Here is a 25,479-nt window from a genome sequence, read left to right as displayed (position 1 = left end):
TTCTTCAAGCATTGATGGACACACATCACCAATCTCAAGGCCTACCCCCACCACACACATAAAAACACCCCTCCAACCAGTAAGTCAGAGGTGGAATGTGGTGAGGTTGGACCCACGTGTAGAGAAGAGACCAGATGAGGAATCAGTGGTTATGGATTAACCTAATACTTAACTGAGATACGGTAGCCGAAGGATCATGAAAACTCTCTCAGGAAACAAACGCACACTGTAAACAATTCATAATTCATAATAGGACACACCTGAATGTCATTAATGTCTCCAGGACAGTCTCTGGCGCCCTCTGGTGACAGGTTGAACCATGACAAGAGGGAAGTCAAATACATATCCATTTTGTTTTAATAAGAATGCCATCAGAAGGTGGACTGTTCATAGTAAGACCGGTATGGAGCCTAAGTTTCATAAAACAGTATGGAGTTCCCACGTGTACTCAATGTAATGTCTTATTTATAAGATGGGGGGAACCACCATCTTCCGTGAATATGAGAGGTTCAGAGAAATGCTGCTTGTCTCCTGCACTTCTACTCACAGAATCAGATTCAGAATCACAAATTTCAGAATTTACATGTACCAGGGATTTGACCTGGTGAAATGGTGCTGACAATTCAATAAACAGATGGAATGTAGAAATAATAATGTACACAAACAGTATACACACACAACATAAACATATATAGTATGAACAATTACATGTAATAATGTATTTAATTAGACAATAATAATATCAAGAATAAACATAAGTATGGTGGTAATAAATGCATGGGGGTAAAATATATTACAATGAAGGAAGTACTGCAGTGGCAAAGTTCAAATTGGCATGTTTAGTGGTGCATATAATACAGAAATGTACATATAATATTTAACAATACAGCATATTACATTGTTTATGGTGTGAACCATTCCCATAAAGACTCCAATGCAGGTAAGATCTGTTCAGTTCATTTGGCTTAATCTTGTAGTCTTTCTAAAGTCTAAAGTTACATTTTGAAATTACCACCCCAAAAACATTTCCAGTATGTATAGTTAGTATCAGTCCAAATCTAAGTGGTATCAGGATCAAAGGTATGTCTCTTCACTCTTGTCTTTGTCCTCCGTCTCTTGTATGCTGTATTTCTCACAATCTCTGTTGTCTTTGTCCTCTTGTTATATTTCTTATACCATCTCTGTTGTCTTTGTCCTCTTGTTATATTTCTTATACCATCTCTGTTGTCTTTGTCCTCTTGTTATATTTCTTATACCATCTCTGTTGTCTTTGTCCTCTTGTTATATTTCTTATACCATCTCTGTTGTCTTCATCATGGTCACTATCCAACAACACAACACCCTTTACACTTTATATCATCTCTAGGCCTATTGCTTTCTTTCCCATTCCACGTGCCATCACTATCGTTTTCGTTCCCATTCCACGTGTCATCACTATCGTTTTCATTCCCATTCCACGTGTCATAAACATCGAGTTTGTTCCCATTCCACATGTCATCAATATTGACTTCGTTCCCATTCCACGTGTCATCAATACCGCTTTCCTTCCCATGCCTTAACACAATCTCTATGAATGATTCTCCATGTAGAGCGAGTAAAACGTTGTCATTACAACTGAGCCTCTTGTCCTTCTCCTCAGAGCACTGGTCAGCAAGCTTCCTGCATCTCCTCCTGCAGAGGTAAGGGATGATTAACACCTGAAGAGATCTAGTGGCACACCCTATTATTAACATTGGTTTATTCAAGCCTCAAATAACTGATACGTAAGAGATAATCAACGAGGGGCTATGCGTTCTATGGAAAATAAGGGAACGACGTGGAAGGTGTGTTTCACAACGCGCTAGCGAAGTGGACTGACCTTCCACGCAGTGTTGCCAACTTCTCAGTAAGGAAAGTAGCTATTGGCTGTCCTAAAAGTTGCTAGAAGTTGCTAAATGACGTCATTGCCTAATTTGCATAATCGGCATGAAATTGTGTGGGACGCTGTAGGAGAGAGGAATAACGTCGTAGGAGAGAGGAATAACGTCGTAGGAGAGAGGAATAACGTCGTAGGAGAGAGGAATAACGTCGTAGGAGAGGAATAACGTCGTGGGAGAGAGGAATAACGTCGTGGGAGAGAGGAATAACGTCGTGGGAGAGAGGAATAACGTCGTGGGAGAGAGGAATAACGTCGTGGGAGAGAGGAATAACGTCGTAGGAGAGGAATAACGTCGTAGGAGAGAGGAATAACGTCGTGGGAGAGGAATAACGTCGTAGGAGAGAGGAATAACGTCGTGGGAGAGAGGAATAACGTCGTAGGAGAGAGGAATAACGTCGTAGGAGAGAGGAATAACGTCGTGGGAGAGGAATAACGTCGTGGGAGAGAGGAATAACGTCGTGGGAGAGAGGAATAACGTCGTGGGAGAGAGGAATAACGTCGTGGGAGAGAGGAATAACGTCGTGGGAGAGAGGAATAACGTCGTGGGAGAGAGGAATAACGTCGTGGGAGAGGAATAACGTCGTGGGAGAGAGGAATAACGTCGTGGGAGAGAGGAATAACGTCGTGGGAGAGAGGAATAACGTCGTGGGAGAGAGGAATAACGTCGTGGGAGAGGAATAACGTCGTAGGAGAGAGGAATAACGTCGTAGGAGAGAGGAATAACGTCGTAGGAGAGACAAAAAGTGAGTAAAAAAACACCCTAAATATGATTAGAATTACAAATGAACTTTCTTCTGTTGATTCTTGGGTTTTTTTATGTCACAATTCCAACCCTCCTCCTTTATCCTGGCTTGGGACCGGCAAAAGTCACCCAAAAGAGACACTCTGGCGGAGTTACTTCGTTTTTATTTAAAAAAAATGTTTTTTTGTTTCGTTTTCTTAATTTGGTTTGGTTTTTAACCTCATGGTCCACTTAGTAGCCTAAAACAAGTCCGTTTTTAACCATAACATTTTTTTACATTTTTTTGTATACAATCTAAATGGACCAAAAAGAGACTATATAAAAAACGGTCAATGGCAATGTGAGAAAATTATGGTAACTAGTATGTCCCTAATTCAGGTTAATTGTTTTCATTTATGTAAGCCAGGGCGGGATCAGCCAGCTGCGGCTTCCCGCATGCCCGATTAATTTGCAGTCTGGATGCGGAGGGGTGAACATCTCCTGCTCTGACTGCAGCTGGGAGGGACTGCTGCGCGAGGACTGGGCCGCCTGTGAGTGCTTTGGGACAGGGGTAGCAGCACCCGCTGCTAGTTTAGAAGAGTAAGAATGATACGTGCTTTCACGTCAGTCTCCAAAAGTCTCCAATAACACCAGAAAAAGTCGCTAGATTTGTCGCAAGACCCTTTTTTGAAAATGTGTCGCTTAGAGGGGTCTGAAAACTCGCTAAATATAGTGACAAAGTCGCTAAGTTGGCAACTATGCTTCCACAGAGTTGCATTACTTTCTAGAGCCCCGATTTGATTATCCCTTTTATACCACGGCTATAATTGAACACATTTTCCGCTAGACATTTGTTCATTTGCTGGTAAAAATGTGTTCATCATCCACTGAAGTACAGTAGCTTGCAAGTTCACTAGATAGCTAAAGTAGTTGCCGTGGTAACCAAACAGACTTGCTAGTTTAGCTAACCAAACCATCAGTCCTAGCTTGCCCCACATAGCCTGGTTCCTCTCTAAGTTTCTTCCTAGGTTCTGGCCTTTCTAGGGAGTTTTTCCTCGCCACCGTGCTACACCTGCATTGCTTGCTGTTTGGGGTTTTAGGCTGGGTTTCTGTACAGCACTTTGAGATATCAGCTGATGTACGAAGGGCTATATAAATACATTTGATTTGATTAGCTTGCCATTATGAAAATCAAATTCAACAAATGTCAATAATGTTTCCAATTCGACTTTTGCTTTCAAAAGCAGCTCAAAAATAAAACATGTAAGAATGAACTATAGCCATTGAATTCTACCGTGCATTATAGGGAATTATCCAATGGGTGGGTCTAATACTGATTGGTCAAATCCGTATTCCAGCCGGTGTCTATTCCACAAATTCCCACCGGCTAAATCTATTACTTTAAAATGTATTTTTACTCTGTTCCATCTGACTGCACAATCCACTGTCTCATCAGCCCAGCCAGGCAATTTATGAACTTGATCTCCACTATAAAAATTATATTCAGCTAGTTTGCTGTCTTTCCAGCTTCAGTTTGAAGTGATTGTGTTAGCTGTGTTGTTGGCTACATACAAATCATTCAAATCCAGACAGAAAATATTTACACAAGAAGCAATCTAATATCACACAGTCAAAACTCTCTGTTGTTTGGTTAAGTTCACCATTCTGCGATTCTCACTGTTAATAAACATCTGTCGTTTGAACAACAGTGTCCTGGCAAGAAAGCATATGTTTGTTCTATGCAAGGCAAAAGCACATATCATAAGCTCATTGTTAGGGATGTATTCAAAATAAATGTCACTAGAAAACAACTCAAACAAACGCAAATGCAGCTAATTTGCTGTTATTCTGGCTGCACTGTTCGACATGACTGTAAGTTAGCTGTAGCTGGCTAGCTAGCAAGCAAGGGTTAATAATGTTGCCAGCCAGTATGGCAATGGAAAATTTAGAACGAACGACTAGGTTGCATCCATAGATACAGAACAAAAAGACTGGGTAGTGTCTCTGGCAAACGAACGAATGACCAGGCGGCTTGGGTAGCAACCCTAGATTTGACTCGGGACTAAATCTTGAGGAAGGATGAAGTAGTTTGAATAAATCAATCAAAATAATGTTTTTAATGAAAATATGTAAATTATTATTTGGTAACCCGTTGTAAAAAAGTAATAATGCCCGAGAATCTGGTGTTTGAAGGATGTATATTGCACAGTTTGCCGGCCTTCAACAAAACAACACCCATGCCAATATATCCTCCAAACACCGGCTTCTTGGGCCACATCACTTAAATAATGCACGCCCTAGAATGCCCTTCAAGCCAATCAGAAACAAGTATTCATCAATGCCATGGTATAAAATATAATATACAGTAAGTACATCCATACCCCAAGAGAAGTAACTGGCAATCTGGGCGCCTCTTTGATTCACGTAAGCATTGTATTCCTTCCTCCAATAAGAAACCATTTACTTGAAGGCTAAGAGAGAAAGAGAATAGAGGATTCATGAGTGGAACAGTAACACTGAAACAAATATAAGAACACAGACCATGATAGTATTGTAGGTTGGACTCACATTATGTCCTTCAGGTTGGAACAGGCCTGGCTGAGACTGACTACACTGATAATATAGTAGGTTGAACTCACATTATGTCCTTCAGTTTGGAACAGGCCTGGCTGAGACTGACTACACTGATAATATAGTAGGTTGGATTCACATTATGTCCTTCAGGTTGGAACAGGCCTGGCTGAGACGGATTACACTGATAATATAGTAGGTTGAACTCACATTATGTCCTTCAGGTTGGAACAGGCCTGGCTGAGACGGATTACACTGATAATATAGTAGGTTGAACTCACATTATGTCCTTCAGGTTGGAACAGGCCTGGCTGAGACTGACTACACTGATAATATAGTAGGTTGGATTCACATTATGTCCTTCAGGTTGGAACAGGCCTGGCTGAGACGGATTACACTGATAATATAGTAGGTTGAACTCACATTATGTCCTTCAGGTTGGAACAGGCCTGGCTGAGACAGACTACACTGGCAGCACACCTCTCTGTCATGCTGCTCACCAACAGAACTATTTCACCCAGAGAGGTTTGAGAGTGTAGCAGGGAGATTAGTTCATCAGCATGCTCATCCCACTCTGGCCTGGTAGAGGTCATTCATGTGACACAAACATAGACACAGACACCATTAAAATCTTTTGACATATTTTTGTTTGCGTGCAGATATGTAATAGTTTGGCCGGGATTCAATCTGAGGTGTGTTATAGAGCAGAGCACTAGACAGCATCGTTTTCAAAGCAACTTCACTACCATTGGCAGAGACCGCATTCATAATAAACACTGCAGATGTTGGCTCAAGTGTAAATGACCTTTAAGGCTCATTGTCAGCTGTCCAGTGTGCGTCTCTATAACCGTGTGTGTGTGTGTGTGTGTGTGCTGCGTGCTGAGATTTAAATTGAAGACAGTAGTCTTTACTTCTGCTTCAGAGTTTGACGTAGCTGAAGGATGCGTCTCCAGTCAAATACATCATCGCCGTATAGGGACATCTCAATGCTGCTGAGTGCTGACTGTTGACCTTCACGCTCTACGCCGCATCTGAGAGGCCAGTCTATGTGTAACCTGTACACATGAATGTATACCAATGAATGTTTATTCACTGTCTGGCTACAGTATGTTGAGAAAAGTTAATCACTATATGGCAGCAAGTCACAAATTATATGAAATGCAATTAAACATTTTTTTTTTTTAAATCACCCGTGAGAGTTTCAAGGTTCAATTTGAGATTTTCAAAATATGGAATATTTAGGAAGTATAATTTATTAGTCTCCCTTACGTTAACCTACAATTGTTTGTAGGGTAGAGGAATGGGCCCTCGTCAGCCACACGCCTCACTCTCAACCTGTCATCAGGAGCAAAACAACATCTTTCACTGTACTACTCCAAACCTTATATGAGGAAGATAAACTGTAGTTGATTTGTGATAATATTACTTACTTAGTGATGTCATAGATAAACTAGAGTTCAACAAGTACAATGATGTCTTAACTACAGCTATAGGATCAAAATGTGTTCGCTCACTGAGTTGAAACCTAGGCATTAGTACAGCTATAGGATTGTGTTCGCTCACTGAGTTGAAACCTAGGCATTAGTACAGCTATAGGATTGTGTTCGCTCACTGAGTTGAAACCTAGGCATTAGTACAGCTATAGGATTGTGTTCGCTCACTGAGTTGAAACCTAGGCATTAGTACAGCTATAGGATTGTGTTCGCTCACTGAGTTGAAACCTAGGCATTAGTACAGCTATAGGATTGTGTTCGCTCACTGAGTTGAAACCTAGGCATTAGTACAGCTATAGGATTGTGTTCGCTCACTGAGTTGAAACCTAGGCATTAGTACAGCTATAGGATTGTGTTCGCTCACTGAGTTGAAACCTAGGCATTAGTACAGCTATAGGATTGTGTTCGCTCACTGAGTTGAAACCTAGGCATTAGTACAGCTATAGGATTGTGTTTGCTCACTGAGTTGAAACCTAGGCATTAGTACAGCTATAGGATTGTGTTTGCTCACTGAGTTGAAACCTAGGCATTAGTACAGCTATAGGATTGTGTTCGCTCACTGAGTTGAAACCTAGGCATTAGTACAGCTATAGGATTGTGTTCGCTCACTGAGTTGAAACCTAGGCATTAGTACAGCTATAGGATTGTGTTCGCTCACTGAGTTGAAACCTAGGCATTAGTACAGCTATAGGATTGTGTTCGCTCACTGAGTTGAAACCTAGGCATTAGTACAGCTATAGGATTGTGTTCGCTCACTGAGTTGAAACCTAGGCATTAGCATGGGACGTCTTCAGGTCTCAGAAAGGGTTCCTCATCACTTGTGTGCTTCAACGAATCATCTCCATAACACGTACAATAAATAAAGATGTCCGCTGTGAAATGTGTGATTTGGCGGTATGAGAGATGTGAAATTATACTTACTTCACTCCAGTCAAACTGTAGCCAGATGTTCTGATAGAGTCACAGATCATTTTCATCTCTGGCACTTTTAACCAAAGAACAATCTGGGGAGCTCTTCAAAAACAAGAGATTAAAAAATATAATATATTGCGTGAATAATTTAATTGACAAGATGCGTACTGTAAACACAAGATACAACACAGAAAATGACTTTCACAAACAAAACCTCTTCATCCACTTGAGGCAGTTATTCAAATATGAACTTTTCAGAAATCATCTGTACAACTGTTAGTCAAATTCAATCAAATACACATTTCTACATTCATTTCAACTGAAAACCAAAATACAATTGATATTAAAAGATACTCACCTCACTCCATCTTTCTGTAGCTGGACACTCAATGCAACATTCCCACAACTATGAAGCCTGAGGAAACAGTGATAAGTCATATTCTTGACAATTTAATATACAGTATTATTGTGGAAATTATGTATTGTTCAATTTTGGTAACACCTCCCATAAATAATCTCCATTAATATCCTCATAATGCATTAAGCACATTTATAATGCCTTATGATCAATGCATAAAGCATTGTGATGTATGACATACAGTAGTTGCTAATAACTGCTCACAAACATCTACCATAGGACTACATTTCACTGACACGTTAGTCATTTAGCAGAAGCTCTTATCCAGAGTCACTGACAGCTAGTACATTCACACTAGTTGCGACAACCACATATCACATGTCAGAGTAGGTAAAACTTGCAAGGCAAGTGCAAGTTTTTCCATAGGTTTACAAATGCTTTCATAAGAATGACCACGTTCATATAGCATTATGATCAAGGCTGTATAATGTCTTATGAAGCAAAGTGTTATAATGCCCTATAGAAAAAGCTCAACAGGAAAGGAAATATTGCATTATACAGTACATGCTCATTCAGGGCTGGGCTGTATTGTCAACAGATCTTCAGTTTCTGGTTAATTTCTTGCATGGAATAGCCTTCATTTCTCAGAACAAGAATAGACTGACGAGTTTCAGAAGAAAGTATTTTGTTTCCGGCCATTTTGAGCCTGTAATCGAACCCACAAATGCTGATGCTCCAGATACTCAACTAGTCTAAAGAAGACCAGTTTTTTTGCTTCTTTAATCAGAACAACAGTTTTCAGCTGTGCTAACAATGATTGCAAAAGGGTTTTCTAATGATCAATCAGCCTTTTAAAATTAGAAACTTGGATTAGCTAACACAACGTGCCATTGGAACACAGGAGTGATGGTTGCTGATAATGGGCCTCTGTACGCCTATGTAGATATTCCATAAAAAATCTGCCGTTTCCAGCTACAATAGTAATTTACTACAACAACAATGTCTAGACTGTATTTCTGATCAATTTGATGTTATTTTAATGGACAAAAAATGTGCTTTTCTTTCAAAAACAAGGACATTTCTAAGTGACCCAAAACTTTTGATCGGTAGCTTGAGGCATTCTGCTGCCTGCTGTTTTCAAAGACAATCAATTCAATGTAATATTGTATGATATATAATCAGTTGATTGGGAGCTAAAATTAAAGTTCAGACATACTTTATCAGATCCAAGACTCCATGTGCCTTATTGATGAGGGACATGAATTTGTCAGCTGTATTTCTGGTGATGGACTTCACTCCAATTTGAACTTTTCTGGTTTTGTGTTTAGTGAGAGCAACAAGCAAGTCCTGTACTTTCTCAGAGACGTTGGTGTTACGCAGACTGAAATATACAGAAGAATTGGAGTTAGGCAAAGAAAACACAATTTTAAAAGAGAGAGAACATAAACAGTCCCTCTAAAAACATCCAGAACGTAACAGAAACATGAATAGTAAATGTAATATTTCTTTATCAAACACATATATGAATCTGGTTATCAAACTTAATGAAGGATGTTTGTTGAAGGTGTGTGTGAACCATCACTAATAACAGACTAGTGTGGTTTGAATAATGTTGTTTCAAAGTAGTAGACTGATGGTAGAAAAGTTATTGAGAAATGATTATTCATATAATTGGTATGAATTGGTCTGAGGTTGTTAATGTAGAGATGCAGTAAATTAAACTGGAAAACTGTTTATGGTGAATAAGGTATGATGTTACAGTAAAGATCATGTGATTCTTACTCCAGCTCCAAACTCTTTCCTTCTCCCAGCGCTGCCAACAGACCATCTAAATCATCATCGGCTAGGTCGTCCACCTGCAACCTACAAACAGTGTCCCAAAAAAACATCAAGTGACTGATATGTCAGAAAGAATTCATCGAAGAGTTAAAATTGTTTTTTTTAAATATATAAAACAGGTTGTTTGAATCCTGGATGCTGATTGGTTGATAGCAGGGAATAAATGCCATGATGCCTTAATTCCATTTAAAGTATCAATGTGCATCCACTTTCCTGTAGCCCAGACAGGCATTCATAAACTTAATCCCCCCAGGAAAACGTTTCTAGACATCATTTCCACGTGCTTCTTGCCTGGTTTGGTACAGCTGGGGTTAATAACATAAACCTTGCTGTGTGCCTAACCAACATGTTGCATTTATTTGTTAGCTCCCCCGTGCAATACATATGAGCGTGACGAGACTGACAGCTTCTCGGAGCCAGGTGAATTAATTTATCTGCATCATTATAATGGATAAATCCAAATAAATTGCAATACTGAAACAAAGGTAAAACAAATGAAAATGCACATAGTTTTGTCGTCATTTCAGCTGCTTGATGTGATCGTGTGTATGCTAGCTAGATAGCTAACTAAAGCTAAGGAGAAGTAACACTTGCCTAGCAATCTTCCATGACTATATTATTAACTTGGCAATCAGCTGGATTTTGCCTTTTTATAAATGATTTATTAAATAATGATATATTTAAGTTCATGTCTCATCATCATTAAACCTGTGCTAGCTAGCTAGATGCCATTGATTTTGGCTTCGCCCTCGGCCGAAGAACATCCCTTAGGTCGGGAGTTATCACACGATAATCCCTGGGTTCTCATGGTTTATTACTTAAATATCCATTATGGAAATGATCTCCCTTGGCTCCAATGATGAGCTTGCAGGAGAAACTGAGCATAATTCAGTTTACATTATTTATTCAAAATCAAAAACATTGGTAAAAATAGGCTATCTACATTAAAGGGACAAGCAACAATACTCACTCACACAAGAGCTTTACATTTCTGCAACGCTGGCAGAAGGATTTTCATGTTCTCTGCAGTTAAATTGCACCCACTCAGTTCAAGACATTCGATAGACTGGCAATGCTGAAGACAATACATCAACACCCAACAGTCTGTTTTCTTCAGGGGACTTCCTGACATGTTAATGTCTGTGTATGTTTCCATGGCTTCTTTAACAAAATCATCTGCATGGAGCTCATATAGACAATGAAATGTGAAAAGCTGCATTGTACGTCTAACGATTTGATCCTCCTTTCCTTTTTCAATGACTTCCAGAATAAAATGTTTGAGCTGGGTCCAGATTCCTTGAGAACATGAGATGTATTTTTCCTCCAGTCGTTTTGCAACTTCCTTGTTTAAGATGCCAAAGAGAAATTGAACAATGGGCAGGAGGTGAAAGTGTTGCAGTCCATGTCGAACCTTAGAAAGTAGCTCTCTAACTTTCTCCTGGGCTTCCTCATCACCCAGTAGCATGTATGAGAGGGCTGTGAAAAACTCCTGGAAGCTGAGGTGCATGAAGCTGTACATAGTGGTCTGACTTACTCTTTTCTTTTGGAGAAACTTACACAAGAAGGGGACTTTGGAAGGATCTGACACTGTCTGTGACACACTATCATGGTGAAATAAGACTTGCTGCTCTTCCATTCCCTGTTCTGCCAGCTTGCCTAGTCCTTGGAGGATAGTAAGAGCTGACTGACCCAAATCCTGACAGTGGTGCTTCAACAGCGTGGCAACAAATTCAACAAAGATGGAGGTGGTGGTCTCCAGCGATTGTATCATCTCTGTGCCTTCATCAAACTGCTCCCTATAAACTGTGCAAATGATCCAGCAGATGACTGGAATGAAACATGCTGTGAAAAGGGTTTCATTTTCCCTCACAGAGTTATAGGCTTGCTGTGAGTGTTGCTTCTGTTTGAAAAACTTCTCAAAGTAGACCTTCACGCCTTCCTCAGAAAAGCCCAATATCTCAGCGTATCTCACTGGATGTTTGACCACTTCAACCAACGCTGTGGATCTGGTGGTAACAAGCAGGAAGGACTCGTGCAATATCTGTTTCCGTATCAGGCCACTCAGTGTCACTTCGGGGGAGCATTGTGTCCACGGGTCCCTGGGAAGGGAGTCTTTAGGTACATCAAGTGAGAATTTGAGCTCATCAAAGCCGTCTACCAGGAAGAGAACCCTCTCAGGAGACTGGTGAAGGACCTGCTTGATCATTGATGATGAACTCTGATCGTAGTCAAGCAGATCCATCAGACTTTTTCTCCCAGTGGCCTGGTTCAGTTCTTTGCACCTCAGGTGAAAAACAAAGTCAAATCGTTCTTCGTAAAGTCTTCCAAAGGCCCAGTCAGACATGATCTTCTGACTGGTAAATGACTTGCCAGTTCCAGAGTGGCCCTGCAGTATCACTGTTCTCTGAATGTCACCGTGCTCGTCTGGATCAAACAGCCACTCCACTTTGGTACTCTTGTAGGCCTCGCTGTCCCTCTGGCCCATGACGTGATGAAAGTTCTGTCCTCTGGAGCGGATCTCCTCCTCTCTCTCTCTCTGCTGACGGTGTTTCTGGATGATTAGAGGCTCAGTGTAGCGATCATCTAGCTTCACATGTTCTCCAGGGAGAGAGTTGTACTCCTGCACTGTGGCATATTCACCTCTGATGAATTCCTTGTACTTTAGGGTTGCTGTGCTTGTGTTCTCTACATGTTGATACAATAAAAGGCAATTCATCATTTTACAAAACTTTTTCTGTTGAAAACAAACACTGTTTAAATCATAATATTTGAATCATATTAATGTTGATATTTAAAGGTGGAAAAGACATGGCTTACCTTGTTGATCTCCTTGTTTGATGTGGAATTCTATGTAAATTATACAAATGATGAATAAATACCTCAAATTAAAGTGTTATTACAGTACAAGTTTTCACACAAGATGTTGTTGTGGCAGACTCTGACTACAACCTAATATCCATTAAATGTTAAAACACAACAGTCAGTTTCACCTTTTCCTCTACAAACTGTCTCTCAAGATTACATGTCTGTGTACATCTTCACTCACCCAAATCCTGGACCAGATGAGGTTCATTCTCCCTCAGTGTGGAGAGAAAGGCAGATTTCACTTTGTTTCCTCCAGAGTGAAGGGCTTTAAAGAGCTCCCTCATTTTGTCCTCATCAGTTCTGGCAGCGCTGATGTTGGAGTACATCTCTTTATGGATCATGCCTTCAGCGAGCAGCTCATCAGCTATAGGCATCACCATGGTGACCCTCTGAATGAGCTGGGACCTGTGTTCATCCACCAACTCAGCATCTATGGAGGGCACAGGTTAACTTTCATTATTATCAAGAATATACCAATTATTTACACTTTAACTGGCACAGCAAGAAGAATAAAAATATCTGGATTTTTTTTTCTTTCTGCAAAATATGTGTATTTAGTCTCAGTAAATGAATTTTTGTTAGCATTACTTTGATAGATAATGCATTGCAAGCAACTCAACCACGATGCATCTCAACCAGCCAAGTTGAGTTGACCAATTAGAGTATACACATTTTGGATTGGAATTAGCATAGACTTTTTAAATCTAAAAAATGACTGTCTTCTTCATTTACTCTACCTTTAATGGAAGATAGGATACATGAGGATGGATATCAAATGTGATACAATATTGAAATGCATATAAATTAATGCATTTACAGTTTATATACTTAAAATACAAGTACAATTACATGTACTGAATGATATTGTGAAACACATTGAAGATAACAGACAGACAGTAACTAATTATATGGATTTGAAAGGATTTTTGTATTTGCACAGACAAAAAAATCCCATAACAATATTTCTCCATAGTCCATTATCACTAGCTTTGACTTAATAGCATTCCTTTAATGGACCACTCAACTGCCTGGTAAAGCATATTTTTAAGAGTTCCTAAAATTGTAAAACAACATATTAGTAGCTTAATCATTCTTAAATTAGGTGTTTGAGGTCAACAACATTTTACAAACTTGCAATTTCCCATTTTATACAATATGCCAAATAAAATGTATATGTTTAATTTAATTGTAAATTGGTTTAAAATAACTGCCGGATCGAACTGCCTGTTAAAAAGGTTATAAATGGCACATGTCATCTTGTTTGATTATCATCTTGGTTACATGAGTAGGTTACATGCATGTCCCTTGCAAAAAAAATGATTAGGGAAGACTGCAGCATCATAATTCTGATCAGTTCAATAGCTGACCACAAGATGGTACTGTAGGCTACTACTTTGACATGTCAAAGTTAGGAGACACAATAAACACAATCAAGTGGTACGGTATAATAAACAGCAGACTACACACACTACACAAGTTTTGCTGCTAGTAGTTGGTAGAGTTTAGTATTTGAGGGTTTTGGCGGGGGGGTGATAGTTGTGTATCGGGGTTGGACCCCCCAAGGTTGTGCTGGCCCTTCTGCTGGTGGGGGCAGCTTCAGTTAGTGAACCAAGGTTTAGATGGACCCAGGACATCACTGAGGACTATGTCAGGACCGATTTACGACGTTCTCATGACTTTCCTTTAACTAGTCCTGAAGTCGTCACGTGATTGTCCCAAGGGGACATTCTCTCTGGGCCCTTTGTGTAATTCCTGGTTTCAGGACCTTCTTGGGTCCAGAGGACGATGACACAACGTCCCAACCATGACACAACGTCCCAACCATGACACAACGTCCCAACCATGACACAACGTCCCAACCATGACACAACGTCCCAACCATGACACAACGTCCCAACCATGACACAACGTCCCAACCATGACACAACCTCCCAAGAATGTCCTAAAATCTTCCTAGGGTACTTCCCAGGGACAAAGTGGGAACTAGACAAAACCTCCAGGGGACCATGAAACAATGCCCTAAGCATGTTCAGGGGACCATGACACAATGCCCTAAGCATGTTCAGGGGACCATGACACAATGCCCTAAGCATGTTCAGGGGACCATGACACAATGCCCTAAGCATGTTCAGGGGACCATGACACAATGCCCTAAGCATGTTCAGGGGACCATGACACAATGCCCTAAGCATGTTCAGGGGACCATGACACAATGCCCTAAGCATGTTCAGGGGACCATGACACAATGCCCTAAGCATGTTCAGGGGACCATGACACAATGCCCTAAGCATGTTCAGGGGACCATGACACAATGCCCTAAGCATGTTCAGGGGACCATGACACAATGCCCTAAGCATGTTCAGGGGACCATGACACAATGCCCTAAGCATGTTCAGGGGACCATGACACAATGCCCTAAGCATGTTCAGGGGACCATGACACAATGCCCTAAGCATGTTCAGGGGACCATGACACAATGCCCTAAGCATGTTCAGGGGACCATGACACAATGCCCTAAGCATGTTCAGGGGACCATGACACAATGCCCTAAGCATGTTCAGGGGACCATGACACAATGCCCTAAGCATGTTCAGGGGACCATGACACAATGCCCTAAGCATGTTCAGGGGACCATGACACAATGCCCTAAGCATGTTCAGGGGACCATGACACAATGCCCTAAGCATGTTCAGGGGACCATGACACAATGCCCTAAGCATGTTCAGGGGACCATGACACAATGCCCTAAGCATGTTCAGGGGACCATGACACAATGCCCTAAGCATGTTCAGGGGACCATGACACAATGCCCTAAGCATGTTCAGGGGACCATGACACAATGCCCTAAGCATGTTCAGGGGACCATGACACAATGCCCTAAGCATGTTCAGGGGACCATGACACAATGCCCTAAGCATGTTCAGGGGACCATGACACAATGCCCTAAGCATGTTCAGGGGACCATGACACAATGCCTAGCATGTCAGGGACCAATGCCCTAAGCATGTTCAGGGGACCATGACACAATGCCCTAAGCATGTTCAGGGGACCATGACACAATGCCCTAAGCATGTTCAGGGGACCATGACACAATGCCCTAAGCATGTTCAGGGGACCATGACACAATGCCCTAAGCATGTTCAGGGGACCATGACACAATGCCCTAAGCATGTTCAGGGGACCATGACACAATGCCCTAAGCATGTTCAGGGGACCATGACACAATGCCCTAAGCATGTTCAGGGGACCATGACACAATGCCCTAAGCATGTTCAGGGGACCATGACACAATGCCCTAAGCATGTTCAGGGGACCATGACACAATGCCCTAAGCATGTTCAGGGGACCATGACACAATGCCCTAAGCATGTTCAGGGGACCATGACACAATGCCCTAAGCATGTTCAGGGGACCATGACACAATGCCCTAAGCATGTTCAGGGGACCATGACACAATGCCCTAAGCATGTTCAGGGGACCATGACACAATGCCCTAAGCATGTTCAGGGGACCATGACACAATGCCCTAAGCATGTTCAGGGGACCATGACACAATGCCCTAAGCATGTTCAGGGGACCATGACACAATGCCCTAAGCATGTTCAGGGGACCATGACACAATGCCCTAAGCATGTTCAGGGGACCATGACACAATGCCCTAAGCATGTTCAGGGGACCATGACACAATGCCCTAAGCATGTTCAGGGGACCATGACACAATGCCCTAAGCATGTTCAGGGGACCATGACACAATGCCCTAAGCATGTTCAGGGGACCATGACACAATGCCCTAAGCATGTTCAGGGGACCATGACACAATGCCCTAAGCATGTTCAGGGGACCATGACACAATGCCCTAAGCATGTTCAGGGGACCATGACACAATGCCCTAAGCATGTTCAGGGGACCATGACACAATGCCCTAAGCATGTTCAGGGGACCATGACACAATGCCCTAAGCATGTTCAGGGGACCATGACACAATGCCCTAAGCATGTTCAGGGGACCATGACACAATGCCCTAAGCATGTTCAGGGGACCATGACACAATGCCCTAAGCATGTTCAGGGGACCATGACACAATGCCCTAAGCATGTTCAGGGGACCATGACACAATGCCCTAAGCATGTTCAGGGGACCATGACACAATGCCCTAAGCATGTTCAGGGGACCATGACACAATGCCCTAAGCATGTTCAGGGGACCATGACACAATGCCCTAAGCATGTTCAGGGGACCATGACACAATGCCCTAAGCATGTTCAGGGGACCATGACACAATGCCCTAAGCATGTTCAGGGGACCATGACACAATGCCCTAAGCATGTTCAGGGGACCATGACACAATGCCCTAAGCATGTTCAGGGGACCATGACACAATGCCCTAAGCATGTTCAGGGGACCATGACACAATGCCCTAAGCATGTTCAGGGGACCATGACACAATGCCCTAAGCATGTTCAGGGGACCATGACACAATGCCCTAAGCATGTTCAGGGGACCATGACACAATGCCCTAAGCATGTTCAGGGGACCATGACACAATGCCCTAAGCATGTTCAGGGGACCATGACACAATGCCCTAAGCATGTTCAGGGGACCATGACACAATGCCCTAAGCATGTTCAGGGGACCATGACACAATGCCCTAAGCATGTTCAGGGGACCATGACACAATGCCCTAAGCATGTTCAGGGGACCATGACACAATGCCCTAAGCATGTTCAGGGGACCATGACACAATGCCCTAAGCATGTTCAGGGGACCATGACACAATGCCCTAAGCATGTTCAGGGGACCATGACACAATGCCCTAAGCATGTTCAGGGGACCATGACACAATGCCCTAAGCATGTTCAGGGGACCATGACACAATGCCCTAAGCATGTTCAGGGGACCATGACACAATGCCCTAAGCATGTTCAGGGGACCATGACACAATGCCCTAAGCATGTTCAGGGGACCATGACACAATGCCCTAAGCATGTTCAGGGGACCATGACACAATGCCCTAAGCATGTTCAGGGGACCATGACACAATGCCCTAAGCATGTTCAGGGGACCATGACACAATGCCCTAAGCATGTTCAGGGGACCATGACACAATGCCCTAAGCATGTTCAGGGGACCATGACACAATGCCCTAAGCATGTTCAGGGGACCATGACACAATGCCCTAAGCATGTTCAGGGGACCATGACACAATGCCCTAAGCATGTTCAGGGGACCATGACACAATGCCCTAAGCATGTTCAGGGGACCATGACACAATGCCCTAAGCATGTTCAGGGGACCATGACACAATGCCCTAAGCATGTTCAGGGGACCATGACACAATGCCCTAAGCATGTTCAGGGGACCATGACACAATGCCCTAAGCATGTTCAGGGACCATGACACAATGCCCTAAGCATGTTCAGGGGACCATGACACAATGCCCTAAGCATGTTCAGGGGACCATGACACAATGCCCTAAGCATGTTCAGGGGACCATGACACAATGCCCTAAGCATGTTCAGGGGACCATGACACAATGCCCTAAGCATGTTCAGGGGACCATGACACAATGCCCTAAGCATGTTCAGGGGACCATGACACAATGCCCTAAGCATGTTCAGGGGACCATGACACAATGCCCTAAGCATGTTCAGGGGACCATGACACAATGCCCTAAGCATGTTCAGGGGACCATGACACAATGCCCTAAGCATGTTCAGGGGACCATGACACAATGCCCTATCATGTTCAGGGACCATGACACAATGCCCTAAGCATGTTCAGGGGACCATGACACAATGCCCTAAGCATGTTCAGGGGACCATGACACAATGCCCTAAGCATGTTCAGGGGACCATGACACAATGCCCTAAGCATGTTCAGGGGACCATGACACAATGCCCTAAGCATGTTCAGGGGACCATGACACAATGCCCTAAGCATGTTCAGGGGACCATGACACAATGCCCTAAGCATGTTCAGGGGACCATGACACAATGCCCTAAGCATGTTCAGGGGACCATGACACAATGCCCTAAGCATGTTCAGGGGACCATGACACAATGCCCTAAGCATGTTCAGGGGACCATGACACAATGCCCTAAGCATGTTCAGGGGACCATGACACAATGCCCTAAGCATGTTCAGGGGACCATGACACAACAATCCAAAAAAGTCCTAAAAACATCCCCGGGACAAACCGGGAACTAGATAAAACCTCCAGGGTCCATGACACAACGTCCCAAGAACATCCTAAAAACTTCCTTGGACGTCCCAACGACCAAACTGAAACAAGAAATAACCTCTGGAGGACCATGACACAACATCCCAAAAAGGTTTTTAAAAAATTTGCATGGATGTCCCCGGAACTATCTGGGAACTAGACAAAACCTCCAAGGGATCATGACACAACGTCCCAAAAAGGTTTTTAAAACATTTTCATGGATGTCCCCGGAACTATCTGGGAACTAGACAAAACCTCCAAGGGACCATGACACAACATCCCAAGAACATCCTAAAAACATTCTCGGGGACGTTCCCGGGACCAACCGGGAACTAGACAAATCTTCTAGGAGACCATGACACAACGTCCTGACGACTTTAGGAGGCCATTTTGTGATGTCCCGGGGACGTCCTAACAACTTATTGTTGTTTGCAGGGAAGCTTAAAGCTCTCTTCCCGAAACTCTGTTATAAACTACATATAACCTCAGGATTGACTGTAGCTATAGTAGTGTATTAGTATAGTTCTGTATAGTCTCACCATATCCAAGTCTAACTTACTGTGATCAGACGACTCCATTTTGCTCTCAGGAAAGGTCACACCTCAGCACGAAGTCATCTGTCTCTTCACTGGTTGTCTACTCGGGAAACAATCAGTAAGGTACTGCAATTATATGCCCATGAAATAGATCAAATCAAATGTATTAATAAAGCCCTCCTTACATCAGCTGATATCTCAAAATGCTGTACAGAAACCCAGCCTAAATCCCCAACCAGCAAGCAATGCAGGTGTAGAAGCACGGTGGCTAGGAAAAACTCCCTAGAAAGGCCAGAACTTAAGAAGAAACCTAGAGAGGAACCAGGCTATGAGGGGTGGCCAGTCCTCTTCTGGCTGTGCCAGGTGGAGATTATAACAGAACATGGCCAAGATGTTCAAATGTTCATAGATGACCAGCAGGGTCAAATAATAATAATCACAGTGGTTGTAGAGGGTGCAACAGGTCAGCACCTCAGGAGTAAATGTCAGTTGGCTTTTCATAGCCGATCATTCAGAGTATCTACCTCTCCTGCTGTCTCTAGAGAGTTGAAAACAGCAGGTCTGGGACAGGTAGCACGTCCGGTGAAGAGGTCAGCGTTCCATAGCCGCAGGCAGAACAGTTGAAACTGGAGCAGCTGCACGACCAGGTGGACTGGGGACAGCAAGGAGTCATCAGGTAGTCCTGAGGCATGGTCCTTTGAAAGAAAGAAAGAAAGAAAGAAAGAAAGAAAGAAAGAAAGAAAGAAAGAAAGAGAGAAAAAGAGAGAGAATTAGAGAGAGCATACTTAAATTCACACAAGACACCGGATAAGACAGGAGAAGTACTCCAGATATAACAGACTGACCCTATCCCCCCGACATAAACTACTGCAGCATAAATACTGGAAGCTGAGACAGGAGGGGTCGGGAGACACTGTGGCCCCGTCCGACGATACCCTGTATATTAGATAACACATATATTTGGAGTATAGGAGTATTTGACAGTTAAGAATGAAGAAAGGAGGACCAAGGAACTTTTAATCAAATTAAAATGCCTTCATCGGTATGTTCAATGGAGAAAAAATATCCAAGACGTTTTTAAATGTTTGTTCCATTTAACAAGCTGTAACAATAAAAGCGTTTTAATTATATGAAGTATGTTATTAGATGACCAATTAACCAAAGACACCTTCTATTTACAAAGATCTACTGTATCATAGCAGCACTTCCTTCTTCTTTTCAACAAGATATTAAAACTAGTTCACTTACTTCAGGTTGAAATGTCTGTTTTTCTTTCACTCTTTGTGGCCCACAAATGCTCAATGTCAGTCCAGTTTCTTTTGTCCCAGTTTTCTACAGGAGGCACACCTTAAGGGTTGGGCTTATTTGACTTTACCCTACCTGAAAAATCACACATTCCGTTTGCAATTCTATCATGTCCTAACCTGTTTCCAATACATTTTAACTGTAGTAATAAATAAAAAAAAGTATACTAAAAACTAAACATGCTCTAAAATGTAAGCTGGAGTGGGATGCATTTTAACATGTTACAATCTGATTTACAATTCAAATACATCACAATAAAATGTGTTAGTGTGTAATTCTTGTACATCCAACACATTTTTAAACATGTACATTTCTAGTAGGCTACTCACCCCTCATAAACAAAGTTGAAGGTGCGGTGTGAAAATGTCATTTTCTGATCTTTATGAATCAGACAGACAGACATTTCAAACCTTCAGTGATGTTCCTTTAGGGGTTCAGTTCACACTGAAGGTTGGAGAGCTGTGTTCCTTCCATAGCTGATGCAACATGATCCAAGATGGCAGCTGTAGCCTACATGAGCCTGATTTCTTTATAATAGCTCTCCTTGGTTGTGGAAATATGCCCTCTTGTGGATGAGAGATGTTATGTCAATACGTCTTACTTTCCCTCTTTCCATTGAGTCGATGACTGAACTGAGGTGTCTGGCTATAGTTTAGTCAGTGTGTAATGAACTGTCTGTATATAGCTTAGCCAGAGTGTACTTGTCCATGGAGTCCCCAGGCAGAGCGACGGGGAGGTTTTCTTTCCTGTTCTCTGATATATTGTAGACCACTCTGTCCTTCAAGTACTCTGGCAGGTTTGGGTACTTATACACTTCCTGGAAATCAGGCACGTGCAGCAACTTGGAACAAGAACATACTGTAGGAAGACCACACTACTGAAGGAGACACAATCAATACTGATTGAACTTCTCAATAAGCCTGAAGGGTAGGTAGTGTAACCGATGTGAAATGGCTAGCTAGTTAGGGTTAGGGCGTGCTGGTGGCGTTTCGATCGGTGACATCACTTGCTCTGAGACCTTGAAGTAGTTGTTCCTTTTGCTCTGCAAGTGCCGCGGTTTTTGTGGAGCGATGGGTAACGATGCTTCGTGGGTGACTGTTCTTGATGTGTGCAGAGGGTCCCTGTTTCGAGCCCGGCGAGGGGACGGACTAAAGTTATACTGTTACAGTAGCATAAACAGAACCACATGTTACATATGGACTTGCATTCGAATACACGTCAAGAGACCCAATGCAAAGTTACATCACACGAGTTATTACACAAAACTGATCAGAATGACGAAGACGTGCCAACATTTTGTTTGCAGGGTTCGACGTAATATGGAGGACCCGTCAAGCCAGCCTGTTCCCTATAATGTAAACTCCAACAGAATTAACTTCAAATGTATAACTTCAAATTAAACCAAATCTTTTGCACTCATAACTAATGGTTTAAATATAATTTTCAGCTAACTCACAAGCAAATCCTTTATGGATTTATTTTTTACAAATCAGCTTGCAATTACCATAATTGGTCCCCCAAAAATTGTGATAAATAAAAAAGTATACCAGTTTAATTTCAAGACCAAAATATTGACAGCCGTGCCAATCCCCTTTTCCATGGCAGGTTTCAGGTTGTGAGGGGAAGCACAGGGAGGGCTCAGTTATGGAATAACCAGCTACTCCTGTTCAGGTTGTGAGACTACCAAGAGAGTAGAGGCCTGTCTGATGATAATTATACTGTAAGTCTATAGGCCTGTCTGATTATAATTATACTGTAAGTCTATAGGCCTGTCTGATGATAATTATACAGTAAGTCTATAGGCCTGTCTGATGATAATTATACAGTAAGTCTATAGGCCTGTCTGATGATAATTATACAGTAAGTCTATAGGCCTGTCTGATGATAATTATACTGTAAGTCAGAAGGACAGGCAAGGGCCAAAAACCAGGAGGACGAGAAAAGAGAGACTTGGGAAAACCAGGCGCTGAGACAAACCTCTGGTTGACTTGAACAAACAAGACAAACTGGTAACAGACAGACAGAAAACACAGGTTTAAATACCCAGAGGACAAGTGGGGAAGATGGGAGACACCTGGAGGGGGTGGAGACAAGGACAAGTGGGGAAGATGGGAGACACCTGGAGGGGGTGGAGACAAGGACAAGTGGGGAAGATGGGAGACACCTGGAGGGGGTGGAGACAAGGACAAGTGGGGAAGATGGGAGACACCTGGAGGGGGTGGAGACAAGGACAAGTGGGGAAGATTGAAAAAAAAAATGTTTTGCTAAAAGTATTGTTATATTATTGATCGATTGATTAGGACGTTTCCACTCACCCAGTAGTGCGATCTGCAGGATAAAGCTCAAAGGTAAATACTCTAATTCTTCATCTATTCCTGGACCTGTGACCAAAAACAAGCTACATATGGACAGTACCAAAATAAATGATTTAATGACTCTGACTCCTCACAGCAGAATCTGCAGAGCTGGGAAGACTGTATCCCCCATTCAAACAACATTATATTTTGTATAATAATTTAAATGGAAAAAAATCAAAGTTTTGAGTCCGGTGTAGTTTTGCTTGTCAGTTCATAAACCATGTGCCATTGAACCGGTACGTCGTAGGAGACTGACCTATAGTATGTAACATTACTGTGCAGCCGTATTCATTGATCTGTCAAGGCTTTCGACTCTGTCAATCACCACATCCTCATCGGCAGACTCGACAGCCTTGGTTTCTCAAATGATTGCCTCGCCTGGTTCACCAACTACTTCTCTGATAGAGTTCAGTGTGTCAAATCGGAGGGTCTGCTGTCCGGACCTCTGGCAGTCTCTATGGGGGTGCTACAGGGTTCAATTCTTGGACCGACTCTCTTCTCTGTATACATCAATGAGGTCGCTCTTGCTGCTGGTGAGTCTCTGATCCACCTCTACGCAGACGACACCATTCTGTATACTTCTGGCCCTTCTTTGGACACTGTGTTAAAAACCCTCCAGGCAAGCTTCAATGCCATACAACTCTCCTTCCGTGGCCTCCAATTGCTCTTAAATACAAGTAACACTAAATGCATGCTCTTCAACCGATCGCTACCTACCCGCCTGTCCAACATCACTACTCTGGATGGCTCTGACTTAGAATACGTGGACAACTACAAATACTTAGGTGTCTGGTTAGACTGTAAATTCTCCTTCCAGACCCATATCAAACATCTCCAATCCAAAGTTAAATCTAGAATTGGCTTCCTATTTCGCAACAAAGCATCCTTCACTCATGCTGCCAAACATACCCTTGTAAAACTGACCATCCTACCAATCCTCGACTTTGGCGATGTCATTTACAAAATAGCCTCCAATACCCTACTCAACAAATTGGATGCAGTCTATCACAGTGCAATCCGTTTTGTCACCAAAGCCCCATATACTACCCACCATTGCGACCTGTACGCTCTCGTTGGCTGGCCCTCGCTTCATACTCGTCGCCAAACCCACTGGCTCCATGTCATCTACAAGACCCTGCTAGGTAAAGTCCCCCCTTATCTCAGCTCGCTGGTCACCATAGCATCTCCCACCTGTAGCACACGCTCCAGCAGGTATATCTCTCTAGTCACCCCCAAAACCAATTCTTTCTTTGGCCGCCTCTCCTTCCAGTTCTCTGCTGCCAATGACTGGAACGAACTACAAAAATCTCTGAAACTTGAAACACTTATCTCCCTCACTAGCTTTAAGCACCAACTGTCAGAGCAGCTCACTGCACCTGTACATAGCCCACCTATAATTTAGCCCAAACAACTACTTTCCCTACTGTATTTAATGTATTTATTTATTTTGCTCCTTTGCACCCCATTATTTTTATTTCTACTTTGCACATTCTTCCATTGCAAATCTACCATTCCAGTGTTTGACTTGCTATATTGTATTTACTTTGCCACCATGGCCTTTTTTGCCTTTACCTCCCTTATCTCACCTCATTTGCTCACATCGTATTTAGACTTGTTTATACTGTATTATTGACTGTATGTTTGTTTTACTCCATGTGTAACTCTGTGTCGTTGTATGTGTCGAACTGCTTTGCTTTATCTTGGCCAGGTCGCAATTGTAAATGAGAACTTGTTCTCAACTTGCCTACCTGGTTAAATAAAGGTGAAATAAAATAAAATAAATAAAAATGTCACTCTGCATGATGGCTGTAGGAGACTGACCTATAGTATGTCACTCTGCTTGATGGCTGTAGGAGACTGACCTATATAGCATGCCACTCTGCTTGATGGCTGTAGGAGACTGACCTATATAGCATGCCACTCTGCTTGATGGCTGTAGGAGACTGACCTATATAGCATGCCACTCTGCTTGATGGCTGTAGGAGACTGACCTATATAGCATGCCACTCTGCTTGATGGCTGTAGGAGACTGACCTATATAGCATGCCACTCTGCTTGATGGCTGTAGGAGACTGACCTATAGTATGTCACTCTGCTTGATGGCTGTAGGAGACTGACCTATAGCATGCCACTCTGCTTGATGGCTGTAGGAGACTGACCTATAGCATGCCATTCTGCTTGATGGCTGTAGGAGACTGACCTATAGTATGTCATTCTGCTTGATGGCTGTAGGAGACTGACCTATAGAACCTGAGTTTGTCCAGAATGCCCGATCACAGTAAAACAACGGTATAAGTCGGTCTAAAGGCATCCAGGTGACTGCATCAATTATGTCCTTATGGACAGTCTGAAAGACAGCTTTGTGTTGAATTCATGTTGTACTG

At 42.6% G+C, this 25,479-nt stretch overlaps 1 protein-coding gene and 1 long non-coding RNA gene across 5 annotated transcripts; both read right to left on the bottom strand.

Annotated features, from left to right (window-relative positions):
- Positions 1-339: 339 nt before the first annotated feature.
- Positions 340-20,011, bottom strand: LOC109875312 (NACHT, LRR and PYD domains-containing protein 3). 4 transcript variants are annotated; one of them, XM_020467626.2, is made up of 15 exons: positions 19,958-20,011; positions 19,457-19,533; positions 12,859-13,107; positions 12,630-12,659; positions 10,787-12,497; positions 9,756-9,836; positions 9,190-9,354; positions 7,974-8,030; positions 7,625-7,717; positions 6,480-6,545; positions 6,122-6,265; positions 5,634-5,789; positions 5,021-5,110; positions 1,297-1,671; positions 340-1,256 (listed from the first exon to the last, which is right to left on the bottom strand). In XM_020467626.2, exons 2-14 carry the CDS (start codon positions 19,473-19,475, stop codon positions 1,323-1,325), a joined length of 3,210 nt encoding a protein of 1,069 aa, XP_020323215.2. In that variant the 5' UTR covers positions 19,476-19,533; positions 19,958-20,011; the 3' UTR covers positions 340-1,256; positions 1,297-1,322. The 4 variants fall into 4 exon arrangements, with proteins under 4 accessions (XP_020323215.2, XP_020323214.2, XP_031666577.1 ...); XM_020467625.2 differs by having other exon boundaries at positions 340-1,671; XM_031810717.1 differs by lacking the exon at positions 6,480-6,545 and having other exon boundaries at positions 340-1,671.
- A 68-nt stretch (positions 20,012-20,079) lies between these two features.
- On the bottom strand, positions 20,080-21,862 carry LOC116358667 (uncharacterized). The gene is made up of 3 exons (XR_004206450.1): positions 21,068-21,862; positions 20,682-20,813; positions 20,080-20,128 (listed from the first exon to the last, which is right to left on the bottom strand). It is a non-coding gene; the product is annotated as an uncharacterized LOC116358667 (long non-coding RNA).
- Positions 21,863-25,479: the final 3,617 nt, after the last annotated feature.

Source organism: Oncorhynchus kisutch, linkage group LG30, assembly GCF_002021735.2.
Source record: "Oncorhynchus kisutch isolate 150728-3 linkage group LG30, Okis_V2, whole genome shotgun sequence".
Taxonomy (NCBI): domain Eukaryota; kingdom Metazoa; phylum Chordata; class Actinopteri; order Salmoniformes; family Salmonidae; genus Oncorhynchus; species Oncorhynchus kisutch.
The sequence above is the reverse complement of the archived record's forward strand: the minus strand, read 5'-3'. Positions and strand labels throughout refer to the sequence as shown.

Excerpts from the sequence above, each read along its gene's own strand:
- LOC109875312 (XM_020467625.2), bottom strand. Across the intron at positions 12,660-12,858 it reads TCATCTGGTCCAGGATTTGG|AATTCCACATCAAACAAGGA; the intron begins GTGAGTGAAGAT and ends TAATTTACATAG. Across the intron at positions 1,672-5,020 it reads TGCCAGTTACTTCTCTTGGG|GAGGAGATGCAGGAAGCTTG; the intron begins GTATGGATGTAC and ends TTACCTCTGCAG.